This window comes from Pinus tabuliformis, chromosome J, assembly GCF_031772625.1.
Source record: "Pinus tabuliformis cultivar Carrire ecotype Pingquan chromosome J, CPIR1, whole genome shotgun sequence".
NCBI lineage: Eukaryota > Viridiplantae > Streptophyta > Pinopsida > Pinales > Pinaceae > Pinus > Pinus tabuliformis.
Window position 1 is genome coordinate 702,422,628 of NC_142295.1, and position 25,231 is coordinate 702,447,858.

At 40.8% G+C, this 25,231-nt stretch overlaps 1 protein-coding gene across 1 annotated transcript in view; it reads right to left on the reverse strand.

Moving 5' to 3' along the window:
* The window catches only part of LOC149228727 (protein GLUTELIN PRECURSOR ACCUMULATION 3-like), a 332,287-nt gene that overhangs the window by 228,760 nt on the left and 78,296 nt on the right, over positions 1 to 25,231 (reverse strand). The window contains exons 5-6 of the mRNA XM_089375723.1: positions 3,922 to 4,074; positions 3,251 to 3,403 (exon numbers count right to left, since the gene is read on the reverse strand). Coding sequence (XP_089231849.1) covers positions 3,251 to 3,403; positions 3,922 to 4,074 — 306 coding nt within the window. The remainder of the gene's footprint in view (positions 1 to 3,250; positions 3,404 to 3,921; positions 4,075 to 25,231) is intronic.

The window sequence follows — 25,231 nt, forward strand, 5'->3', positions numbered from 1 at the left end:
ATAAATCATGTTCCAAAATAATTTAGGAATGGACATTACAGAATATCTCCTAAATAATTATTGAGCTTCCAATTGTCTGAAGAGCATTGGTAATCTTATTGTCTCTTTCTTGAGAAATTGTCATTGAATAATTGTTCTAAATAACATTTTGGACAAGGTCTCTAGTTTTCTACCTTGCCATCACTGTCGTTATTGTCTCATGGTTAATATCTTTTGTGGATGGTAACTTTATCTTGGGCATATTAGATCTTTTCTTTGAGAGCATATATCTTGTGATTATTTAATATTTGAGGCAATTGTATCTTGAATATATCTTGTATCTTGTTGGCACTTGTAAAAATTGGCACATATCTGGCGTATAAGATTGTTTCTTAATTCATTGTTAAGTACTCTTGTCATAAGGCTAATCATAACTAAGTACTTAAAGTCATTAAACAATCTTAACTCAAGAAGCACTCAACATATGTCGCACCTCATCCTAGAGTTAGTCTTACATTAATAACTTACCTCTAAGCATAAGCTTGATTGATAAAGAGATAGGAGCACCCTTTCATCTTTGCTTGAGAAGTCTAGGCTCTCTAGTATTTAAAACGGTGACCTTGCAATAGTCAGAGCCACGGTCTCTGCAGCATCGGAGGCACCGGGTACATTAGATTTCAAGAAGAGGGATCGTTAACCAAGCCCTTGCTTGCTTCACCTTGACTTCTCTCTACCACTTACTTTAGAGACAAGGCTCAATATAGATAAGGATCAATGGATACACTTAGATAGGCATTTAATTAAAATAAACCAAGATCATGAATCTCACCTATGTCATAGGATTTGCATAACATATGGGATAGTTAAGCATTTAAGCAACAATTGTTCATCTGGTCATTTGGTCCTTAATTAATATAAAGCAAGTGGTTGACTCCATAAGGCACTGGTCTCATTAGTAATTCAATCTAATCTCGTAACTTGCTAAAATCAACCGAGTGGCTAGGCCATTCAATCTTGTCTCCCAAACTTGTTGGTTGTCAATTTGTCCTTCATCTTCACATTCCATAGGGACTACCCCCCATAGTCTGTTGTTGGGAGATTTGCATAGCATATAGGATAGTTAAGCATTTAAGCAGCGGTTGTTCATCTGGTCATTTGGTCTTTAATTAATATAAAGCAAGTGGCTGACTCCATAAGGCACTGGTCTCATTAATAATTCAATATAATCTCGTAACTTGCTAAAATCAACCAAGTGGCTAGGCCATTCAATCGTGTCTCCCGAACTTGTTGGTTGTCAACCTGTCCTTCATCTTCACATTCCATAGGGACTACCCTGCATAGTCTGTTGTTGGGAGACAGCTAGAACGGAGAGATCGAGAATCAGAGTGACATCCCCCGATCTAAGTCGTTGTCGCACTGTGCCTGTACAATCTAAGCCACAACAATGCCCACGATTGACTTTAGAATTTAAATAAGTTGTTTAATGAAAGATTATTTTTTACTCTATGAATTAAACAATTATTTGGCCAAATGTGGAGTTCCTTAATCATCTAATATAGGGGATTTTGACCATATGAAGGGGGGTTTTAACTTTGACTAAGCATATCTCACAAATCGTGAGGAATCTCGTGACGAACCATATACCATTAGAATCGATATGACGAGGAGCATTGGTTAGTGATAGTCACGTAGGAAAATTCATTGATCTTTATTCTCAATATCTTCAACAAGTGCGGGCGTCTAGGGTTTTCCACGGCTTCTAGAGATTTGGAGCTTCAAATGATGCAATCAAGATAAATATTAAGAGTGTTCAAGAACTGATGTTGGCATCAATGACAACACCATTCAACGGAAATGAGGAGTAATAGGCTCCTAAGGTTAGCAAGCATGTGGAGAGGTGAACCCTTGTAAAAACTTGAAGACCATTTGGAAAGCACTTCTCATGTTCGATTTTCGTTCAAGAACACTTGTATTCATCTTTCATGGCTAGATTAGAACAATAGCACGCTAGAGTTTTGGTATAATGATGGATAGTGTTAAGCTTAAAGGCATTGTCTTCGAGGCCATTCATCAAGATGACGCTCATCATCCATCTAGGTCTTATGTATTGAAGGAAGATTCAAAGTAGACATTACATGGTTCATGTCATTCAACACAAGGCATAGACTACTATAGAGGAAAAGTGTTCACCTTGGAGAAGTTGTTGAGGAGGTTAAGGATGTAATCATCGATTGAGAAGCTGCTATGGATATTTTACTCATATCCTTTTAAATAAATCATGGATATAAGACTACCAAGCATATGTTATTATTGCTCACTAGAGAAAATTGTGGATCAAAGAGAAACACATCATATTTTAAGTTCTCAACACTCCTTAGCCCTTGATGTAAGTTTGGATAATGGGGAATATATCTATTGTAATAAAAGAATTGTTGTTTGCATATTTAATCCAATGAGATCATTATTGAAGATATGAATTTTGGCTTGTGCTGTTTATTAATATTTTTTGAAGGATGCCTTTCCTGGTCCATTTTTGTTATAGTCTCACACTATGGTTCTTCTTTCACTATTTGAGTTGCACATCATTTTCTAGCTTTAATACAATGGTTGTGATAGTGCATCCGCTGTTATAGAGCCCTCACTCACTCTCATATAACCTAAAATCCAATTGGACTAGTCATGGCACATTACTGTATGGCTCAACTACGTCTTCTCCATATCATTCTGAGCCCTCTTTGTTTGTATTCATAACCCTTGGATTCACACTGGTCTTGGCAACCCACCATCCACTCAATTCTAAAGTTTACTCATATATTTTCTTAGAGAAACCACCCTTGTGCCTGCGGAGAGCTGACCTAAAATGAGAGAGGAAAATACTGTGGTGACAATGGGTAAGGCCCTCCTAGGAACCATCAAGTTGCACTTTTTTTTGGGGCTTTACCACTTGAAGTGCAGGTTTGTTAGGTAACACTTCAAATTATAAGAACTGAATTAACCAGAACTAATTAAAAATGCAATATATACACATGGATTTCCAAATACAGAAAGAGACATCCTAGCATAATCATTTGGTAACTTCTTCATAATCGGTGAACATTACAGCTCTTCTTCTACAACATGATCATATTCCAGCATGCAAACCTGTGCTTTCTAACAGGCTTCAACTTCACTTAAAATAGATTATCAGAATGAAAGCACAGAAGAAAATGACAAAACGATCCACACTAAGGAAATCGGTACAACATCCATTTATATATATCTCGACAGTTACCTATGTTTAGTATATGCAAATCATCAAATAAGTAGCGATCATCAGTGAAACCACCAAAGACAAACAAATATTTTCCCAAAGAGACTGTAGAATGGCCTGCTCGTGGTGTCAGAATTTGGCCAGTTGTTTTAATCTGTTCCCAGACAAGAGTATCTGCACAATAAAATGAGGTGTCAGGATCGGCAAAGCATGATTTTAAGATTTTTCAGAGATGGACAGCAACTATTTATGTTAGCCTACAGAGTATAATGAAACTTTAGTGCCAAGAACCCCACAAAACTACCTTGTGTTATGACAGAACAAATGTTTCCATTAGAAGTTATTAAATTCGGGAAACATGAAAACCAGAATAGTTATTATCAGCAAAAGGATAACATAGGATTGGCCTGTAACTGCCACAGATAGTTATGACTTTCAAAAGCTAATACAGTAAGTATGGAGAATATGGAAAATAGCATCCATTCCTAAAATATTAGCCCTATGGAAAGAATGAAATAGTAAGCTAAAACAAGGAGCCTTTCCTACTTGATTATCATCACTACAATATTTCAGCATTGTACAACCAGAATTTTTTAATCTACCCCCTACAACCCTTTCTATAAACTAAAACATCCAAAACATGTAGACTCCACAGGAATAAACAGACTATCATACAGAAGTAGAATGAATACCTGCATCAACGACATGGACATCAGACAAATACGAACCCAATGCATCTTCACCACCAACCACTATAATTTTGTTGTTCCATGATGAACAGGTATGGCTATCACGTGGAGATGGTGGTTTACCACTTGTCACAGCTTTTGTCCAGGTCAAGTTAGCTGCATTTACAAAAGATCACCATTAAATGAAAAAATAAACAACAACCTGCCACCTTAAAATGAGACAAGAATGTGAGTGCATAACTAATCACACAAAATAAGGAATATGTTTAGAAAAAAGCCATTCATCCAGACTCCATTCTAACCAGTTTGACTTAGTAAAATACTTGTTTTCATAGTTATGCCCATGGACTATGTCAAATAAAATACTTTCAATGTGCAACGAAACCAAAGGAAAACAGAATAATAGATGATTTCCATCTTTCCAATCACAACAGATGTGACGAAAATGTACTCTATTAAAATGCAAAAGTGTAGAGGCAAGCCTTTCAACAATCTGAAGAAAAGCAAGTCTGAAAAGCCTTCTCCCAGTTTGAAGACCCTGACCAAGCATGTTTCCTTAGAAAGATGTTGGTTAGGAGGCATTTTTTTAGCCGGTATGGATGCAGTATTGTTCATTAAGCATCATGATCGGATATTTCGAGGAACGCTAGCTTTGATGAGGGTCTTGCATACATGGTTACGCATTAGATAGCCCCATAGCACGTTCATGGAAAGGGATACCCATCAACCAAGGGTTTTCCTTGAGTCTTATGTTTTTATTATTGAGGTAGTGCTTGGTTTACTTCACATGTATCATTCAAATTGGTCTTTGTGCACCATGCAATTGGTGGTGATGGTTGTTTTGTTTGGATGCATGAGATTATTTCTAGAGGAAATGCTCCACATTTTCTGCACACATATTTAGGAAATCGTTGACTCAGAAGTGCATCTCTTGAGGGGCATGTTGTAATGTTCCTAATTAGGAATTAACAGTGAATATCAAATACATGCAACAGCTACAGCGAAGTTAAAATTCTGAATACACAACCACAATCAGTACACACAAGAAAATAGAGCCAAAAATCTGAGCCATAGTATTAATCTGAAAATGTGAGTACATCAGTGATAGAAAATGGAACCTGGGCTTGCTACTGCAAGCATGCAAACACCCAGGTGAAATAATGTGGAAAGCCCAACTGTAAATGGCTCAATCTGGCAATTCACTCTGCCCAAAGAATGTTGCTGCGACTGCTAGAGGTGAACTGTAGTTTTTGCCCTCAAATCTGCTCCAAAAATTCTGAAAAATTAGTTGGAGGCTTCTCACACCCAACCCAACAAAATCCAGAAATATCTCAGGCCAATTCCCACTGATCCAGAAGGCCCTAAAAAGAGTGAATTTCCCAGCCAGCTAGCTCTGTGCCCAACAAGGGAAATACTGTTGAGAAATGGCTCAATCCACCTGCAAAAATAACTGAGAAATTCTCTGCAAAATATCCTCCAGAAATGGCAACTTGCCCAGCTGAAACTGCACCCAAATCACTAGATCCATATCCCTGTGCAGCCTCTACTCTCCAGCCCCTGCACAAGCCCAGAAAATGCAATATTTGAACCAGACATTAGTGCCCAGTGTTGGAAATACTGAGGGGGGGGGGGGTGAATCAATATTTCTTATTATTTTTTTAATTGTTCTAGTGTTTGCCAAAAGCATATATAGATATGTATATGTATACACAGAACACAGAGATCAACAGCTGGAATTAATGCTTTTATTAAAACTCAAGACAGTGCAATGAAATAAATACAATATAAGTATAAATCTGATTGTGAATAGTTGCCAAGCTCCAACTTGGACTTCAGTGAAGCTCCAACCTCTAGAGAACCAACTCTGTTTTGCAGTGATTCTGCACTTAGGAGCACCTACCCCCAATGACTTCAATCCGGTTCAGTTCTGAGGCTCCAACCCAATCTTGGTATACACTAGTATGCTGCTGCACTCTATTCAGTTGATGTTCACTCATTGCTACTCTCCTGCCTCTGCTGCTTTTGCTGCCTCTACAGCCTCCGCTGCTTTTTCTGCCTCTTTTGCCTCTGCTGCTTCTACTACCTCACCCTCTGGTTCTTCACCACAATAACAGCACCAACAGTTCTTTGTTTTTACTGTTTTATACATTCTCATGCCTTTGTCCATTCGTTTCCGCTTTCCACCGCCTCTTTGGCTTCCTCCTCGGTCGCTATCGTTTCCTCTGACTCGCTTGATCTTTCAGCTTCCCTCTTTGGTCGTTGTGGCTTCCTCTATGCTGGCTTTCCTTTCAACTTCTTGGCTTTACGATCACTGTGTTAAAACTGTAATCCAGGCCCCTTTTTTTTTTCAATGATAACAGGGATCCACCGAGACTGTTTCGTTTAACGGACATGCCACGTCCTATCGCAATCGCAATCAGCTTGATTCTAGCCTTCTGAACTATCAGAACCATTATCATATGCATTTTGGCCCTTCAAACCGTGTGCAAGGCAAATATGTAAATACACAGGAAATATGAGCAAAAACAGGCAAAAAGGCTAAAGGGCGGACTTCAAGAGTTATTTTACTCGCATCTATTCCGTATCAGGTCCGCTACATATATCGCAATCGACAATCAAGGTTTCCGGGGTCCTTTATACATCGAGCCCATGGCATCGCCGATGGTCGATCCTCCTGCTGGACGCGATATTATATAAACTGTTTTTGATAAGTCCATCGGATCCATACCTCTATCACAATCAGCAGATTTAACATCCCTTCGAGACTAGCGACACAGCGGATGCGATATAGCATTCAACCATAACACATTGCCGCATTGGGTCTGTGTACGATTCCCTGTCACAACAGTCAAAAAACACATGAAGTTAAACCTGGCCATCCGATCATTCATCAGGCAATTCGACGACATTCGCTCCTCCTGATCCCGCGAAGCGCCTGCGCGTTAACTCGCGATAAAGAGGTTTTTGCCCTGTCCCATCTGCCACGCGTCGCCCGGTGATTGTGATTGCTCACCGTGCACCCTCCAAAGGCGGTGCGAACAATACCATTTACCGCCGTCCCCGCTCGCTATCTCCCGTGCATCTTTATCGCCCGGTAGCCATCGGATCTTTTCGCTGGAAATCTGACGGTGCATGTTTGTTTGCTGTTAAACGCGTCCACTGCTCCTCCGATAGTGTTAAACACATATATGCATGGTTTTTGCCGTCGATAGTGTTATGGACTCCCGATAGTGTTTAAATGCATGCATATATATGTGTTTTCTCCTCTGATGGCTCCCGATAGTGTTATCTGTGGCTATATGGCTCCCGATAGCTGTGTCTGCTTCCTCTGTGGCTCCAATAGCTCTGTTTGCTCCTCTAGTCTCCATCTGCTCCTCTGGTGGCTCTGTCTACTCCTTGAATATTGCCATATTGACATCAATGACAATGCGTGTCCAACAATCTCCCCCTTTGTTATTGATGGCAATATTCTTCTGTTCTCTCCCCCTTTGACATCAATGGCAAAGGAATGCATACGGACTCCCCCTGTCAAACTGCTCCCCCTGTCCTGCTACATCTTTATGAATGAACTTAAGTGATGATAAAGAAATAACCCCCATCTTTTGACGCAGATGTTCGAATGCTTCTCGAGGAAGAGGTTTTGTGAAAATATCAGCTATCTGCTCCTTTGTACTGATATATTCCAGGACGATGTTTTGTTCAGCTACTTGCTCACGGAGGAAATGATACTTGATTGGTATGTGTTTGGTTCTTGAGTGCATCACTGGAATTTTGCTGAGACTGATAGCACTCGTGTTGTCACAATAAACGGTAATTGGTTGACCTGTACATATGTCGAGATCTTTTAGAGCTTCCTTCATGCATAGTATCTGACCACAATAGTCTGCTGCAGCAATATACTCGGCTTCGGCTGTGGATAATGATATGGATGACTGTTTTTTGCTGAGCCAGGATACCAAACAGTCTCCTAGGAAGAATGCATTTCCACTAGTACTTTTCCGATCATCTATACTTGCAGCCCAATCAGCATCGGTGTATGCAGTTACAGTAAGTGTTGGGTTCTTTGGGTACCAAAGACCGAAGTCAAAAGTTCCCTTCAGATATCTGAGAATTCTTTTTATAGCTAAAAAAAGGGATTGTTTGGGAGCAGATTGAAATCTTCCCACCATTCCTACTGCTTGCATTATGTCTGGTCGTGTAGCTGTTAAGTATAGAAGGGCTCCCATCATTGACCTGTAATGAGTTGCATCTACTAGAGGGGAGTCATCATCTTTGCTCAGTTTGCAGTTTTTGGTCATAGGTGTGCTCATGGGTGCACAATCCTCCATTCCATATTTTTTGAGCATGTCTTTTAGATATTTAGTTTGAGATAAACACAATCCTGCTCTGTTTTGAGATATTTGAAGTCCAAGGAAGTGGGACAGCTCTCCTATCATTGACATCTCAAACTCTTTTGACATGTTTTGAGAAAATTCATGGCTCATTTCATCATTATTACTAGCAAAAATCAGATCATCGCCATAAACAAGAGCAACTAGTAACTTACCTTGATCTGTCTTTATGTATAGATTGCTTCCAGCCACTCCCTTTTTGAAGCCTTCTTGTTGTAGATAGTGATCCAATCTTGCATACCAAGCTCTAGGAGCTTGTTTCAACCCATATAAAGCCTTTTCCAACTTACAAACTAAGTCCTTTCTTGTTGTTAGATCGAAACCTTCTGGCTGCTCCATGTAGACTTCCTCCTTGAGTTCCCCATTTAAAAATGCTGATTTCACGTCCATTTGATAGATTTTGAATCCTTTTGAACAAGCAAATGCCAAGAACATCATGATAGCTTCCATACGGGCCATTGGTGCAAATGTCTCTTCAAAGTCAATTCCTTCAATTTGTGAATAGCCTTTGCAGACAAGTCTTCCCTTGTTTCTGATAACTTGTCCTTCCTCATTCATTTTATTTTTGAACACCCATTTGGTTCCTATTATGTTTTTGTCCTTTGGACGAGGTACCAGCTCCCTTGTCTTGTTCTTCTCAATTTGGGACAATTCTTCTTCCATGGCTTTTACCCAATGAGGATCCTTACTTGCTTCTGCAAATGCTTCTGGTTCTATCATAGATAGGAGGGCAATGACTTTTCTCTTGGGTGTGATTGATATCCTTCTTCGGGTCTGCACACCTTCATCTCTATCGCCAATGATCTGCTCTTCTGGATGATGTCTTTGGACATACTTCATCTTTGAAGGGGTATTAGGTGGTTCTCTTTCCTCTTCTTCTTCTTCTTCCTCCTCATCTATTACTTCTTCTTTAGGTTCTTCTTCTTCAATGAGAGAGTCATCTTCATGTTCTTCAATTTCCCTTTCTGTAAGATCTTCATCAACCTTTACATCAATGCTTTCCACTATTTTCTTCAATTGATAATTGTAGCACTTGTAAGCCTTGCTCCGTGTAGAGTATCCAAGAAATATCCCTTCATCAACCCGAGAATCAAACTTTCCAGGTGAGCCATCATTTATTTTTATGAAGCAAATGCTTCCAAAGATCTTGAAGTACTTCACTGAAGCAGGTCTTCCTTTCCATAGCTCATAAGGAGTTTTTCGCAATTTGGTCTTAATTGAGTTCGATTCAGTGTATAGACAGCTGTTCCTACTGCTTCTCTCCAGAATTTAGGTTGTAAGTCTGCTGCTAATAGCATAGTTCTTGCAATTTCTTGGACTATTCGATTTCTTCTTTCAACTACCCCATTTTGCTGAGGTGTTCTGGCAGTCGAGAATTCCCTTTTAATTCCATGAATATTACAGAACTCACTAAACTCGTTTGATGTGAATTCTCCTCCTCTATCTGTTCTGAGGCACTTAATTTTTGAATCTTTTTCATTTTCTACAAGGGCTTTTAGATTCTTAAAACACTCAAAAGTTTCAGATTTATACTTTATGAAATATATCCACATCATTCTAGTATAATCATCAACAAATAACACAAAGTACCTTTCTCCTTGGAGTGCTTGATTTCTAGTTGACCCACACACATTAGCATGGATGATCTCCAAGGGCTTCAATGTATAGAGCTCCTTTGCCTTGTGGTTGGTTCTGGTCTGCTTTCCATGTTGACATGGACCACACACTGCTTGATTTGGTTTGGACAGCCTTGGGATGTCTCGTACAGCTTTGATCTTGCTGATATTAATCAGATTTTTGAAGCTTGTATGTCCAAGTCGCTTGTGCCACAGCCAACTCTCATCTGTCTGACTCAAGTAGCATTTATTTTCTTGAATCTTGTTCAGAATGTAAATGTTGTCTGGTGTTCTCACCCCTTTTGCCACAAGTTTCCCTGAGGCGGAGTTCCTTATTTCACAGTCGTTGGTGTTGAAAACGACCTTATGTCCTTGATCACAGATTTGGCTGACACTCAGGAGGTTGTGTTTGAGCCCGTCAACTAACAGAGCATCTTGAGCTTTTCCTTTTCCATTGATCAGAGTAATTGTTCCTTTCCTTCAATTCTGCCTGATCCGCTTCCAAAGGACACATTCCCTTCCTTTTTACTTAGTGAGACAAACTTCCTTCGGTCTCCTGTCATGTGTCTGGAGCACCCACTATCTACAAACCACTGGTTTTCATTATTTTGAGCATATAGAGCCAGGCCGCATTTGTCCATGCTAGAGTTCTTGCTACTCGTCCTTCTTCCTTTGAGTGGGCAGTTTTGTTCATAGTGTCCATTATTGTAGCAGAAAGAGCAAATCAGATCAAATTTGATCAAGGGATCAAATGAATTGAAGGTTTTGATTTGTCCTGCCTTTTGGGGGCATATGAGTTGATTATTCGGTCCTTTAGCTTTGTCTTTTCACTTCTGCGAACCATATAATGTCTAGCTTGATGACCGAAGTTTTTACAGTGAAAGCAGTGTCCAAGAAAAATGGTTTTGTACTTGTTGAAGCAACCACGGTTTGAGTCGATTTCCTTCCTGGGAATTACTCCTCCCTCATTCTTTGGATTTGCGGTGGGCCCTTGGTGGAGTACGGGTTTGTATTTGTTGTAGTGTCCATGATTCGATTCCACATTCTTCTTTGGAGTAATTCTCTCTTCATTCTCGGGATCTGGGATGCACTTTTGATAACATACTTTTTCATCTTTTGGATTGCAGGAAAGTGCATCGGCATAGCTTTTCGCATTATTCTTAGTGCTTGAGGATTCTCCTTTGAAACCTATTCCAGACTTGTCATGTTGAGCTTTTTTATTTTTCAGAATAGTCTCAAGTATTTGAGAGCTTTTACAGCCCTTTTTAATTTGCTCCAACTCCTTTCTCAAGGACACTATTTCGGCCTCACGTTTTTCACAAGTCTATTCTTTTCCTTTAAGCTTTGCTTCCAAGAGATATTCTCTCCTTCTTATTTCCTCGTTTTCCACTTTGAGAGAAATGATTTTGTTTCGTAATTTCTCATTTTCTTCAATGGCGCTTATTAACAGTTCATCTACATTTCCTTCCAGCCCTGAGTCATCATCATCTGCGAGTGCCATGAATAATGCTTCTTGGCTTTCATCATGATCACTTTCCTCATCTGATTTCTTTTTGATGACCATAAACTCATCCTCATCAGACTCATCTTGCTTGGAGAAGAAGTTTTTCTTATTGAACCCTTTCTTTTTATGTGCCATTCTTTTAGAATTTCCTTCATCATCACTGTCATGTTTATGAGGACATTTTGCTGCATAATGACCTATTTTACCACATTTAAAACAGATAAGAGGATACTTGCCTTTAAGCTTAGATCCTCTCTTCAGCTTTCGTACAAATTGAGCCAATTCGGATTCCACATCTGACTCATCACTACAATCATTCCTTTCTTTCCCCTTCTTTGACTTTGAGGCCTTGAATGTTGCATCTTTGGAGCTTGGGCCACCTTTACTCATTTCATAGGCAGAGAGAATTCCATGGAGTTCATCCATTTTGAGGGTATCTAGATCCTTTGCTTCTTCTATATCGCTTATTTTGGAGTCAAATCTGTCTGGAAGAGACCTTAATACCTTTTGAACAATGGTACTTTCTTCCACTTTTTCGTCCAATCCTTTCAGGGAATTTACCACTTTAGCTACTCAGAGGAGGTATGCTACAATATCTTCTTCATCTTCCATCCTCAAACTTTCAAATTGTCTTCTGTGAGTTTGAAGTTTTGCCTTTTTGACTTTTGAGTCTCCATCATACAAGCCAACTAGCTTCTCCCACATTTCTTTGGCAGAGGTACAATGGATGATTTTTGTAAACTCAGAATCAGTGATTCCACTAGTGATGGAGTTCACAGCCTTTGCATTTGCGATGTAGGCTTTCCTCTCGTTTTGGTCTGTTGGAAGAGTGGAAGTAGTTTTGTATCCATTTTGAACAAAATGCCAGACTTCAGGTCCAAGGGACATTAGTAGTAGATCATTCTTTTCTTCCAGAAACCAAAGTTAGTGCCATCGAACAAAGGAGGTCTTCCTGATGCTTCATGATTTCTCATCATGGTTGCGGATCCTTCTTCAAGCTGTTAGGCTAGTATGAAGAAGCCTGCTCTGATACCAATTGTTGGAAATACTGGGGGTGGTGAATCAGTATTTCTTATTATTTTTTTAATTGTTCTAGTGATTGCCAAAAGCATATATAGATATGTATATGTATACACAGAACACAGAGATCAACAACTAGAATTAATGCTTTTATTAAAACTCAAGACAGTGCAATGAAATAAATACAATATAAGTATAAATCTGATTGTGAATAGTTGCCAAGCTCCAACTTGGACTTCAGTGAGGCTCCAACCTCCAGAGCACCAACTCTGTTTTGCAGTGGTTCTGCACTTAGGAGCACCTACCCCCAATGACTTCAGTCCTGTTCAATTCTGAGGCTCCAACCTCTTGGGCTCCAACCCAATCTTGGTATACACTAGTATGTTGATGCACTCTATTCAGTTGATGTTCACTCACTCCTACTCTCCTGCCTCTGTTGCCTCTACAGCCTCCGCTACTTTTTCTGCCTCTTTTTCCTCTGCTGCTTCTACTACCTCACCCTCTGGTTCTTCACCACAATAACAGCACCAACAGTTCTTTGTTTTTACTATTTTATACATTCTCATGCCTTTGTCCATTCGTTTCCGCTTTCCACCGCCTCTTTGGCTTCCTCCTCGGTCGCTGTCGTTTCCTCTGACTCACTTGATCTTTCAGCTTCCCTCTTTGGTCGTTGTGGCTTCCTCTGTGCTGGCTTTCCATTCAACTTCTTGGCTTTATGGTCACTGTGTGTTAAAATTGTAATCCAAGCCCGTTTTTTTCAATGATAACAGGCGTCCACCGAGACTGTTTCGTTTAACGGACATGCCACGTCCTATCGCAATCACAATCGACTTGATTCTAGACTTCTGAACTATCGGAACCATTATCATATGCATTTTGGCCCTTCAAACCACGTGCAAGGCAAATATGTAAATACACAGGAAATATGAGCAAAAACAGGCGAAAAGGCTAAAGGGCGGACTTCAAGAGTTATTTTACTCGCATCTATTTTGTATCGGGTCCGCTACATATATCGCAATCGGCAATCAAGGTTTCTGGGGTCCTTTATACATCGAGCCCATGGCATCGCCGATGGCCGATGGCCGATCCTCCTGCTGGACGCGATATTATATAAACTGTTTTTGATAAGTCCATCGGATCCATACCTCTATCGCAATCGGCGGATTTAACATCCCTTCGAGACTAGCGACACAGCGGATGCGATATAGCATTCAACCATAACACATTGCCGCATCAGGTCCGCGTACGATTACCTGTCACATCAGTCAAAAAACACGTGAAGTTAAACCTGGCCGTCTGATCATTCATCTAGCGATCCGATGACGTTCACTCCTCCTGATCCCGCGAACCGCCCATGCGTTAACTCGCGATAAAGCGGTTTTTGCCCTGTCCCATCTGCCACGCGTCGCCCGGTGATTGTGATCGCTCGCCCGCGTACGATTACCACGCACCCTCCAAAGGCGATGCGAACAATACCATTTACCGTCGTCCCCGCTCGCTATCCCCCGTGCATCTTTATCGCCCGGTAGCCGTCGGATCTTTTCGCTAGAAATCTGACAGCGCATGTTTGTTTGTTGTTAAACGTGTCCACTACTCCTCCAATAGTGTTAAACACATATATGCATGGTTTTTGCCGCCGATAGCGTTATGGACTCCCCATAGTGTTTAAATGCATGCATATATATGTGTTTTCTCCTCTGATGGCTCCCAATAGTGTTATCTGTGGCTATATGGCTCTCGATAGCTGTGTCTGCTTCCTCTGTGGCTCCAATAGCTCTGTTTGCTCCTCTCGTCTCCATATGTTCCTCTGGTGGCTCTATCTACTCCTTGAATATTGCCATATTGACATCAATGACAATGTGTGTCCAACACCCAGAACTTGCAGCAGTATTAGCAGCTTGGCACAGTGGTTTAGACAGACTGTCTCATAAGCCTTTGAACGCATATTCATTCATGATTAGTGTAGTGCAGTGGCAGCAGCAGTTACAGTGTATTGTACAGTGATCAGTGAATGTAATAGTATTGACAGTCAAGGTTTGATGTGCAATTTGTGTACTGGCTTGATTTGGCATTGGGATTGAGCAGAGGCTGATTTGGTGAATAGTGTTTGAAGTACAGTGGTTAGTTAGAGCAAGTTTGAACAGTGAGGCTGCCAACACTTGATAGTGATATACATACCAAGCAGAGTAGCAGGACCTTCATTACAGTTTCTTTATATTGATTTTGAGCACAGGGGGATCCAGTCTAAAAATTGTGAAACATGGTCTGCTTATTGATTAGGGTGGCAGGGTGGTGCAAGGCAAGTGATTGGAGTCACCTTTAGGTTGGAGCCTGAGAACACTTCAGTGTGGCAGGGTGGTGCTAGGGCAGGTTATAGCCAGCACAAGGCGTTGGAGCATTCATCCAGTTGTAGCTGGTACACAAAGTGTTGGAGCATCCATCGGGTTGTATCTTGGATCCTGAGATCTAGGGTGTTGGAGCATCCTCTTAGTTGCAATTGGTAAATCAGGTTGTTGGAGCATCCTACAAGTTGGAGCCCGTAAAACAAGGGGTTGGAGCCTCCTTCAATTGGAGCTGAAAACTTGATATAATTATTTTTTAAGACAAATATTAAGTAGCGTTCGGTGGTTTTTGACCTGAAGGGGGTTTTCCACCTAAAAATCAGTCTATTATCTTGATTATTGTGCATTATTGAATTGTGTTGTTTATTGTTAATGTTGAGGAAATGATAGAAATAATTAATGCTCTGAAAGATTAAAAATACTAATTGATAAGAAATATTGATTCACCCCCCTCTCAGTGTTTCCAACACCCATCTAGTGAGTTAACCTAAGTGGTCTAGATATGTTGTATATGCCATCCCTGATGACCTAGTTCAAGAAAGTTATTAGGTATATCAAAGGTATCTCACAGTTTGGCGTTGTACTTGAGGAGAATGATGTCTTGATGCTAAGTTATTTCAGATGCACAATGGAAAAAAGATACAAATGAAAGAAAGTGTACAAGTTATGCTTTTACTCTTGGTAGTGGAGTGATTTCATGGGCAAGTAAAAAAGAACCTTCAATTGCACTTTTGAGTCTTGACAATAGAAAGAGTAACAATTGCAACAACACGTGATGCAATATCGTTACATAAAACTTTATGTGATTTAAAGCTTCGGCAAACGCAACCAACAAAATTTGCATTGTGACAACCAAATTGTCATCAATACGACAACGAATCAAATCCAATCTATCATTTGAAAAACAAATATATTAAAATTCATCATAACTATATCAAGGAACAAGTGCAGAACAAAGAGATAGAATTCATTTATTACAGGTCTCAAGATCATGTAGTAGACATCTTCACTAAAGCACTCAATAAGGATAAGTTTCAAAAATTTTGAGAGAGGTTAGGAGACATGAAAAAGGAAATAAACATTAAGAGAGGTTGTTAGAAATTGTAATATTTATTTTATGTGAGGAGTAATACGGGTTATGTACAAGAGTTATGTTGTAATACCATAAAGTGATAAATAAGTCATATGTAAAAAATAAGATTTAAATTAATATATTAAATGAAAATATGTGTGCAATTCCTAATCAGAATAATGGAACTTGATATATGCATACATACAACACCATTCTATGCAATTTTGAAGCACATTAATACAATACATATCTCTCTACCTTCATTTCTCTTGCTTGTCTCCTTAAATTCTCTCCATATTATAATTTAACGAAGGCAATGGTGAGCAAAGATGTGAAGTTTGATGAAGATGCGAGATCTTTTAGTTCACAAGATTCTCCCTTAGCGATCGAGGAGAGGGAGGAGGTTGGTGTTCTATAGGTTGACTCAAAGTTTAGATTCAATTATGATTCAACAGTGAATGACGTGAGGTTGGGGATTGATATGCCCTCACCTACTACAACTCACAAGAAGCTATGGTAGCTTCTTAGAAACTACAAGATACACTGAAGCAAGTAAGATTGCCCAGGACCTCAATGACAATGAATATAAGATTAAATAAGATACATATATTAATGTCCAATAGATGACCACAAAAGTAGGTCAATGAGGTTGTTGGGTACAATGACGTTGATATAGGCAAGAGTAACAAAAGGTCTCTGTTGACGATGTTGGACCCGCCAACATTTAGGGGATCTGCCCGGTAAGAAGTTCCAACTAGACCTCAGACCGTTTGGAGTAGGAGTCCCAGCAGTGGGTGGTAATGTAGTGCCTTGACCGTGGCAGCGCACAGAAATAAGTATGATGACTTTGGTCGGAAGCAAGTGTGTAACCTTGCAGCGAGTCAAGTGTGATGCTTGGGGGATCTAACACACAGAGGGGAAAAGGAAGTGTGGCCCTTCGAAGGCTGTAATAGTACACAGCCTGAAAGGAACACACAAGCGGAATGACATCACAAACTGAAATGAGTTATTATCCACAAAACAAAATGACGGGTTAATCCATCAACACGCATACAACAAGATTCATACAATTGCATACAAAGTAGTCCATAAGCAAATGCATAGGTTAAACAACATACATTGTTAAAGCAACGAGAATAGTCCAACTACAATAAAAACATATGCATGAAAGCATGTTGGCTCAGTGATTATTATTATAAGTGAAAGTTTCATCCATACATACACCATTGACAGCCACTAGCTCCCATAGTGGAACATTACAGTCAAAAACACTTTCTCCTCCAAAGAAGTATACTCGCTCTACGTTGTGGAGAAGCTAAGACTTGTCACAATACTTCCAAGCCTTCTCTAAGCCTAAGCCTAGCCAAAAGCTTGGCTCCCAAAAGCCCCTTCTATGAGTTATGAGGTTCTATTTATAACAAAGAGTGGGGTGACCCTTGACATTCCCCTTTGTGACTCTTTGACTACCCTCATGACTCTTCAATTTCTTTACAAATAACTCATTACAAAACATGATGACCTTTCACATTCCACTAATGACACTAGGAATTTTCACTTACAACATATTTACAAATAATATTAAAATTTTCACCTGTACCCATGTAAGACAAAATAGGAAAGAAACGGCCTAATTAGACAAAGCACAAGCCATAATGCGAAAGATAAAGTTCCATCAAAGCACAAGTGCCTGGGTCAGTGCGAGATGAACTGTTGTGATTTAGGAGGTAGGCTCCAAAACCAAGCATAGGCAAAATTTTGGAGGGTGGTTGTAGCCGCTACAACATTGGCGACACACTGGTAGACCTCCAGCACTCAATATGGACATTGTCTCATGTAAAGCGAGTCTAACTCTTTCGGAAGTATTGTTCAATTCTTTGATCGTGATAGTTTCTTCACTAGTTTGAGTTAAAGATGTAGTCCCTGCCTTTCTCTTTATCGGCAGCGCACATACCAAGCCAAGTTAGTTGATTTGTTTTGATTGGGGATGAGAGGTATATTGATGCACAAGTAATATAGACTGTCAGAGTTTTAATTTCATCTCTGGTGTTACTCTGCTACCAGCAAGCCTGGATAGAACCCCGGCGGGGTCACTTCAAGAACACAAGCATTGCTCCACTATCAGCGAGCCTGGACAGTACCCCGACGGAGTTACTTGCTTCGCCTCTCTACCCAGGAAGCCTTTCTCTTCTGTCGCCTTTATTTTAATTTTTATTTCATTTTTCAATTTTCAAAGAACCGTGCATAGGCTTTATTTCATGAGGCGAATGAGGGATCTCGACTTATTGAGAGCAGAAGAGGTTATCCCTTCAGAGAAGGATGTTTATATATACCTCTAACATACTTGTTAAGGTTTTCCCCCTCTCCTTACTCTACTTGACTGAGTTGACAAGGGTTAACCGAATATAGAAAACCGATTAGAGTAGGCGGTACTAGTTAAGAGTGCAAGCATCATGATTTCACCATGACTCACTCTGAAAGGAACGTATTTTCCATCAAGGTATCATCGACTAGAAGAAATGCAAGATCTTCATAAAGAGAGGGAATAGACAAATAACCAAGTGTTGATAGTTGTACAAGTCCTCTTGGGTTTCACCCTGCTTGTCTCAGGGGGCATACACGATTTCATGCGGAAACTAATCCTACAAGTGCACAAACAATCAAGCAAAGGAAACAAGTAAGATGAAGAAAAACCAAGTAAGCAAAACAAAACAAGAAAGCAAACACTACTCCTACTCCTAAGCTAAGCAGAACATGGGCCAACTCACGTGAAGTGATATTTCCAATGCAGCCACTGGCGCAATGGTTGGCCCGTGTAGGTGATGGCATGGTTGACGAGAAAGATATTCAAGCATACCAATAGACAGGAAAGATAAAGCAATGTGAACCAAGACATTCGAAGTTTGAATGCATCCACAGAAAAGAAAAAATTGAAAGCACGTGAGAGGCACTCTGCAGATGTATCATGGTGTTGTGTCACGTTGCGCATGGACGACAAGCATGTACACACCTTCGAACCTGACAAACAAGCAAACATGAAGAAAGAAGAATTTTTTTCGTTTCTCAACAGAGCTTGCTACGTATGACTCCTCCAATGCAAATGCGATAGGATCATGTGATTCTAGTGGAGGATGTGAAAACAGTGAATTGGATTGATTTCAATGTGAACAGGAGAGTGATGAGGAGCCTCAGGAAATTAAACAAGTTTCTGATCGGAAGTGGAACTGACCTCAAGGCTACGAGAACCTGACATAACCATCAACTCGGGCTAAAGTGCCTCGACAGCTTGAGGAGTTTCCACTTCATCAGAAGATGGATCATCAAAGACCGGTGGCTTAGAAAGATCAACAGTAGGTGAATCAGAATCGTGATCACACAAATGAGTGAAAAGATCACGACAACCACGATCAGAAAATTCAAGATGGACAGCAGCATCCTCGTGATCTAATGAATCATATAGAGGGGGTGATGAAAAACAAAGATTTTCACCCTCTGAGTTTCCAGAAATGAAAGATGAGAGGTCGAGTGGATTCGGGAAGAAAGATTTGTCCTCTCCAAAATCAATGACAAACTGACATCATGTGCGTTCTATGAATGATCAACAGTGGAAATATCTGGATATGAATTTTCACAAGAGGAATCATAAATGGCAGAATCACAGAAGATGTCAGGATAAAGAAGACGAGATGCGAACAGAAGTAGGTCATCCTTCACCGCGACTTCTTGTTCAGACTCCCACACATACTCATCAAAAAAGATAGCGCAGGTTGGTTGTTCAACACCAACTCCGTCAATAACTTGATCCTCGTGAACATCACATGTGAAGTCTGGAACGAATGAACACAACACGCCAAAATCTAGAGGACCAAAGGAACTAGTGGACGAAAACTGAGAAGATGAGACCACGTGACAACCATCAGGCTTGCAGTCCAAATCTGCACAGAAATCCAGAGCAGGTGGGGAGGGAGGAGATGGTGACAATTCAACAAGTAGGTTCACAACTTCTCCCACCTCATCCTGCGGAGCTAGAGTTGTTTGATGAGAAGGGGACGGAGGGTCACTTGGGACAGCAACCTTGTCCGTCTCAGATTTAGAAGCTCTAACACCAAGGTATGCTGGGAGGGGTTCGAAAGATTCTAACTCATGTGGATTCTCAGATATGTGAACAAGATACTAAAATCTTTCATTCAGAAAATTCCAATCAACTTCATCTTCTGGAAATTCAAGACGGTAGTGACAAAGATGATCATAAAAGTGCGCAATTGATTCCTCAAGTGCTTTTTGCAATTTTAGAATTTTGCAATTAAGTGCTTTACGGTCATAAAATATGAAAGAACGGCCTAATTCTCTGATCATGTGATTGAAAGAATGTATAGAGGTTGCGGGCATGTGTGACACCATTGCTTAACGCGCTCTTCGAATGTGTAGGCGAACAACCCACAGGCAATGTCGTCTGAGGGGACTTCAATCCTGTCACAGAAACCCAAAAAAGAAACTGTGTGGATTAACAGGGATTCCCCACTTTCGCCGTGAAATTTGAGTTGTGACAAGTCATCTATAACATCCACCAGCGCATCGAAATCATGAGCGTGAGAAAAACATGTTGGGGTTGAGATTGTGATATAAGTCATGAATGATGTGCAGAAATTCAAAACAAACTTCAAGGGCTCATCTTGTCATCTGGCCCTCCTTCTAGCACCAGAAATGTTAACAGTGCTAGACCCGCCAACATTTAGGGGATCTGCCCGATAAGAAGTCCCAACTAGACCTCAGACCGTTTAGAGTAGGAGTCCCAGCAGTGGGTGTTAATGTAGTGCCTTGACTGCGGTAGCACGCAGAGATAAGTATGATGACTTTGGTTGGAAGCAAGTGTGTCCCTTAGAAGCCTGTAATAGTACGCATCCTGAAAGGAACACATGAGCGGAATGACATCACAAACTGAAATGCGGAATAGTCCACAAAACAAAGTGATGGGTTAATCCAACAACACGCATTCAACAAGATTCATACAATTGCATACAAAGTAGTTCATAAGCAAATGTGTAAGTTAAACAACATACATTGCTAAAGCAACCAGAATAGTCCAACTACAATAACAACATATGCATGAAAGCGTGTTGGCTCAGTTATTATTATTATAAGTGAAAGTTCCATCCATACATACACCATTGACAGCCACTAGCCCCAATAGTGGAACATTACAGTCAAGAACACTTGCTCCTCCAAAGAAGTATACTCGCTCTACGCTGTGGAGAAGCCAAGGCTCGTCACAATACTCCCAAGCCTTCTCTAAGCCTAAGCCTAGCCAAAAGCTTGGCTCCCAAAAGACCCTTCTATGAGTTATGAGGTTTTGTTTATAACAAAGGGTAGGGTGACCCTTGACATTCCCCTTTGTGACTCTTTGACTACCCTCATGACTCTTCACTTCTTTACAAATAACTCATTATAAAACATGATGACCTTTCACATTCCACTAATGACACTTGGAATTTCAATTACAACATATTTACAAATAATATTAAATTTTTCACATGTACCCATGTAAGACAAAATAGGCTAGAGACAGCCTAACAAGACAAAACATTATGACTCTGAAGTTTGGGGAAAGACCAACTCAACAACCTCCACTTAGGGCTTCTTGGTCACATGCCAAGCTTGGTACTGCTGACTGCATGATGGTGTCCCTAAACTGCTTGATATTGTCTTCCTAAAGGCGGACTCTTGCCTCCATGCCATCCAGGTGTATGGTCTCGGAACCTGTATCCAACTCATTATGAAGCATGAGCAGCATGATGTTGACCTTGACAGGACCATCGATGTACTTCTGCATGTTGTGTGCGTTCAGCTCCAAGTCTTCTCTAGTGGCCTCTCGTCTTAGTTGCTCCACGTACTCATCGATCTCTAGCCGGACTTGGTTCTTGTGTTTAGCATTAGTGAGGGAACCTGCATCTGTTCACTTTCTTCCTCAGTTGCTGGTTGTTTCGGCTCATCAACTTGTATTGGCGTTGTTTGCTCTGTCATTGCGCCTTGCCTTTGTTCTTCTTCCTGCTTCTGCTTCTCTCTTGTTCTTTCCTCCTCAACTCCCGTCCTTCCTTCGATTCTTGCTCTGCTTGCTACGATCTTAGTTCTGCTACCTGCAAGCTCTTTTTTTCTCTCTTCCTTTGCTCTGTTGTCTGTGTCCTCTACTTCCCTTTGCTTCTGCTACCAAAGTTGCTTGCATGAAGATTGAATCTGCTTCCACTCTGCAGCTTCATTCTCCCACTATTATGTCAACAACTTCCTCTTTCCCTGATCTTGTACTAAATTGTTGCCTTCTGCTACTGTTATTGGTCTTGCTACCATGTTAGTGTTGACTCCTTTTCTATGAATAGTTGAGTGTCTGCATATATTGGCAAGTTAACTGGCGCTTGCTCAACTGCTTCCCCAGTACTGCTTTCAGTGGTCTCTCTTGAAGAAATTCTCTTTTGGTGCCATGGTACAATGACTGTTGAAGAGAAGCGCTTCATGAGTGTGGTACCTGTGGGACAGAAAGGACACTCATGGCAAGCAAACATTAGCTCTTACAAATCTAACTTCACAACATGATCAAGCAACAATCAGGGCATCTAATGAGAGGGATTGCGCAATTTTGAATGACAGGGGTGATTGACTGATTGTGGGAACTGCGCACTGTGCAGTCCCAACAGTCAGTGTGGAAGCCTGATGACTTGAACTGCCCAACGCACAGTTCAGTCTGGGCGCGGGCCTAAGAGAGACTGCGCATTACACAGTGTTAGTGGCCAAGCTGGGAGACTGGCTCATGGAACTACGAAGTGCGCGGTTGGAGCCAGCCCAGGATAGGCTCTCCGCAATTCCAGAAGCCAAGGCAAAGGCCTTAAGCTCCCAGATTGCGCAGTGCATGCAATGAAATGTGAGATCTGGGGAAGGGGACCCAGATCTGCACATGGGGACTGTGAAAATCAAGTAGATTTGAAGGATGATGTGATGATGGGCACAGATATGACTAAGTGTTGATGCATGAATGTGAAACAAGTGCAGAAATTGATAAAACTGAAGGACAACGGAGCATGTGAAGAGAGTCACCACAACAGCAACCATTGGTGCAAAAGCGGGAAAACTCATGCGACACTTGGGAGAGGAAATCTATAACTTGAAACAACACTTCTACAAGATAAAACAAGTTAAAACGTCAACAATCGTTCAAACTCTCACAAGCTAAACAACAAAAAGCGATAGAAAAAGCGGCAAAAGACAATAAAAGCAAAACTCACCTAGAAAAGCAACAACAATGCTCTGAAGGTTCCTTGATCTCCTTGGGAATGCTAGAGCTTGATGATCGAATGCACAAATGAGCTCTAGAGGCATCCATTACATAGAATTGAGCCAATTGGAATTTATGACATGTATGCCTGAGATCAAGGACAAAAGCAACACTTGGCGTAAACTTCTAAAGATAACAATGTGCCACCTTCGAGAAACTAATAATAGATCCCTACTTCCTAGGGATGCTTCATGCCCTTTAGTTTTATTTCTTTAACGGGGGGAAACCTGCCATGCATTGCCCGAAAAGTTTGCACGGTTTTCGGAAGGGCTGGGCAACTCTCTGACTCATGCACTACGCAGTTTCTGAGCACAGTGAGGCCCTGCACAATTTATGGGTTGAGTGGCTCTGGGTTACCTCTCATGTTCTGCGCAATTTCCCAACTAAAGGTTGGTTGTCCACTAGCTCTGCGCAATTTTGGAGTTGAAGGCTCTTTATTAGCTTAAACTGCGTAATTCCCGAGAGCAATGTTGGTTGCCCTCAAGGGATGCACAGTTCTCTAAGGCAACCCCGAAACTGGGTGGAAACCAAGTCAATAGATCGGCTTGTGGGTGAGACAGTAAAGCAAGTAAGAAAACACAGGCCATAATGCGAAAGATAAAGCTCCATCAAAGCACAAGTACCTTGGTTAGTGCAAGATGAGCTATTGTGATTTAGGAGGGAGGCTCCAAAATGAAGCATATGCAAATTTTGGAGGGTGTTTGTAGCCGCTAAACCAGTCTCCTATATAAAGAACAAAAACAATAAAGTAGAAATAGAATGTCTATATGCAAAAATATGGAAAACCCTCAACTCCAAGTGTGGGCAGCAGCAAAAAGGAGGCAAGGACTAGGTCATGATTCACTAGATCTATCTCTCCTAACATTTGAGGCCAAATGAAGAAAACTCAAAATAGAATGGTGCCCTGTGGGAGAGTTGAGGGAAAGTCTGGAATCTTTGCTACACTACTGTCGAGAGGAAGTCACCCATTGTTGGTGTCTAGTTGACCATGACTGCCTACTAGTAAGATATCTACTTTAACAATTGCCTCTGAGGTCACTAGGGAGGGAGAATCGTCCCTCGTGTCTGCATTGATCTCGGGTTCGAGACAATGCTGCTAACATTTTGTCTCTTTGTGCCTCTAGCTGATGGGAAAGTTGGAAAGAAGGATGCAATTTGTTGAGTAGGACCTAGTCTTGAAGAAGCCTAGAGACTAACCACAAAATTTGAGGCATTGTTGCATGTAAATGGCTAAACATCTCTGATATAGATGCTAGAAGAAATTGGAGAGGGTCTAGATCCCCCTAAATAGGCAATGAAAACTCCCACAGATCTCATAATAAATGGAGCAACAAAAGATGAAATTTTCCTCATTTTCAATCTCTTAGAGATGGCACAGTCGACACATCTTATCTAATTGATCAATCTGGTGGTCAATCTCAATCCACAATCTATGATAATACAACTTCAAATTGTCCCAAGGTGATCCGTAGGATGTGCATCCAATGGTGAAGCGTGTAACGAGACCGAACAATGAGTCCATCCCTCATTACCATGAAGTGATCAGAATAGAAAGCCATCTTCGAACATAACCCACCCTAAGGATTTATCTAAGTGGACTATAGATATTTCCTGTGGATACCCCAATCGAATGATTTTATTCATATTTTGTTTGGTTAGTAAGAGGTGGGTGCACATAGAGAACATCTAAATGGAGGAAGCCAACTCATCATAATACTAGCTAAAGTAAGGAGATTCAAGACTCCAATGTACCAACGCCGAGAATGAGCCGAAGGACTAGTCGTTGCAATGGACTATGATGAACAATAAGCCAAGTATTGACATCAATCACACCCTTCATTGTAACAGAGAAGCTTCAAACACAATGTAGAAGAGAGATGAGACTAAACATTGTCTAAAGTCAAAACGAGCGAGCTCCAAACTCTAAAAGAATGATGGATTAAAGGATCGTCTGCTTGCACCAAATGATGTGGTGAAGGAGGACGATACGTACTCTCTACCGAAGACCAATCAGACTCTAGTAAACCCAGTGTTGTGAAAAGCGCGATTA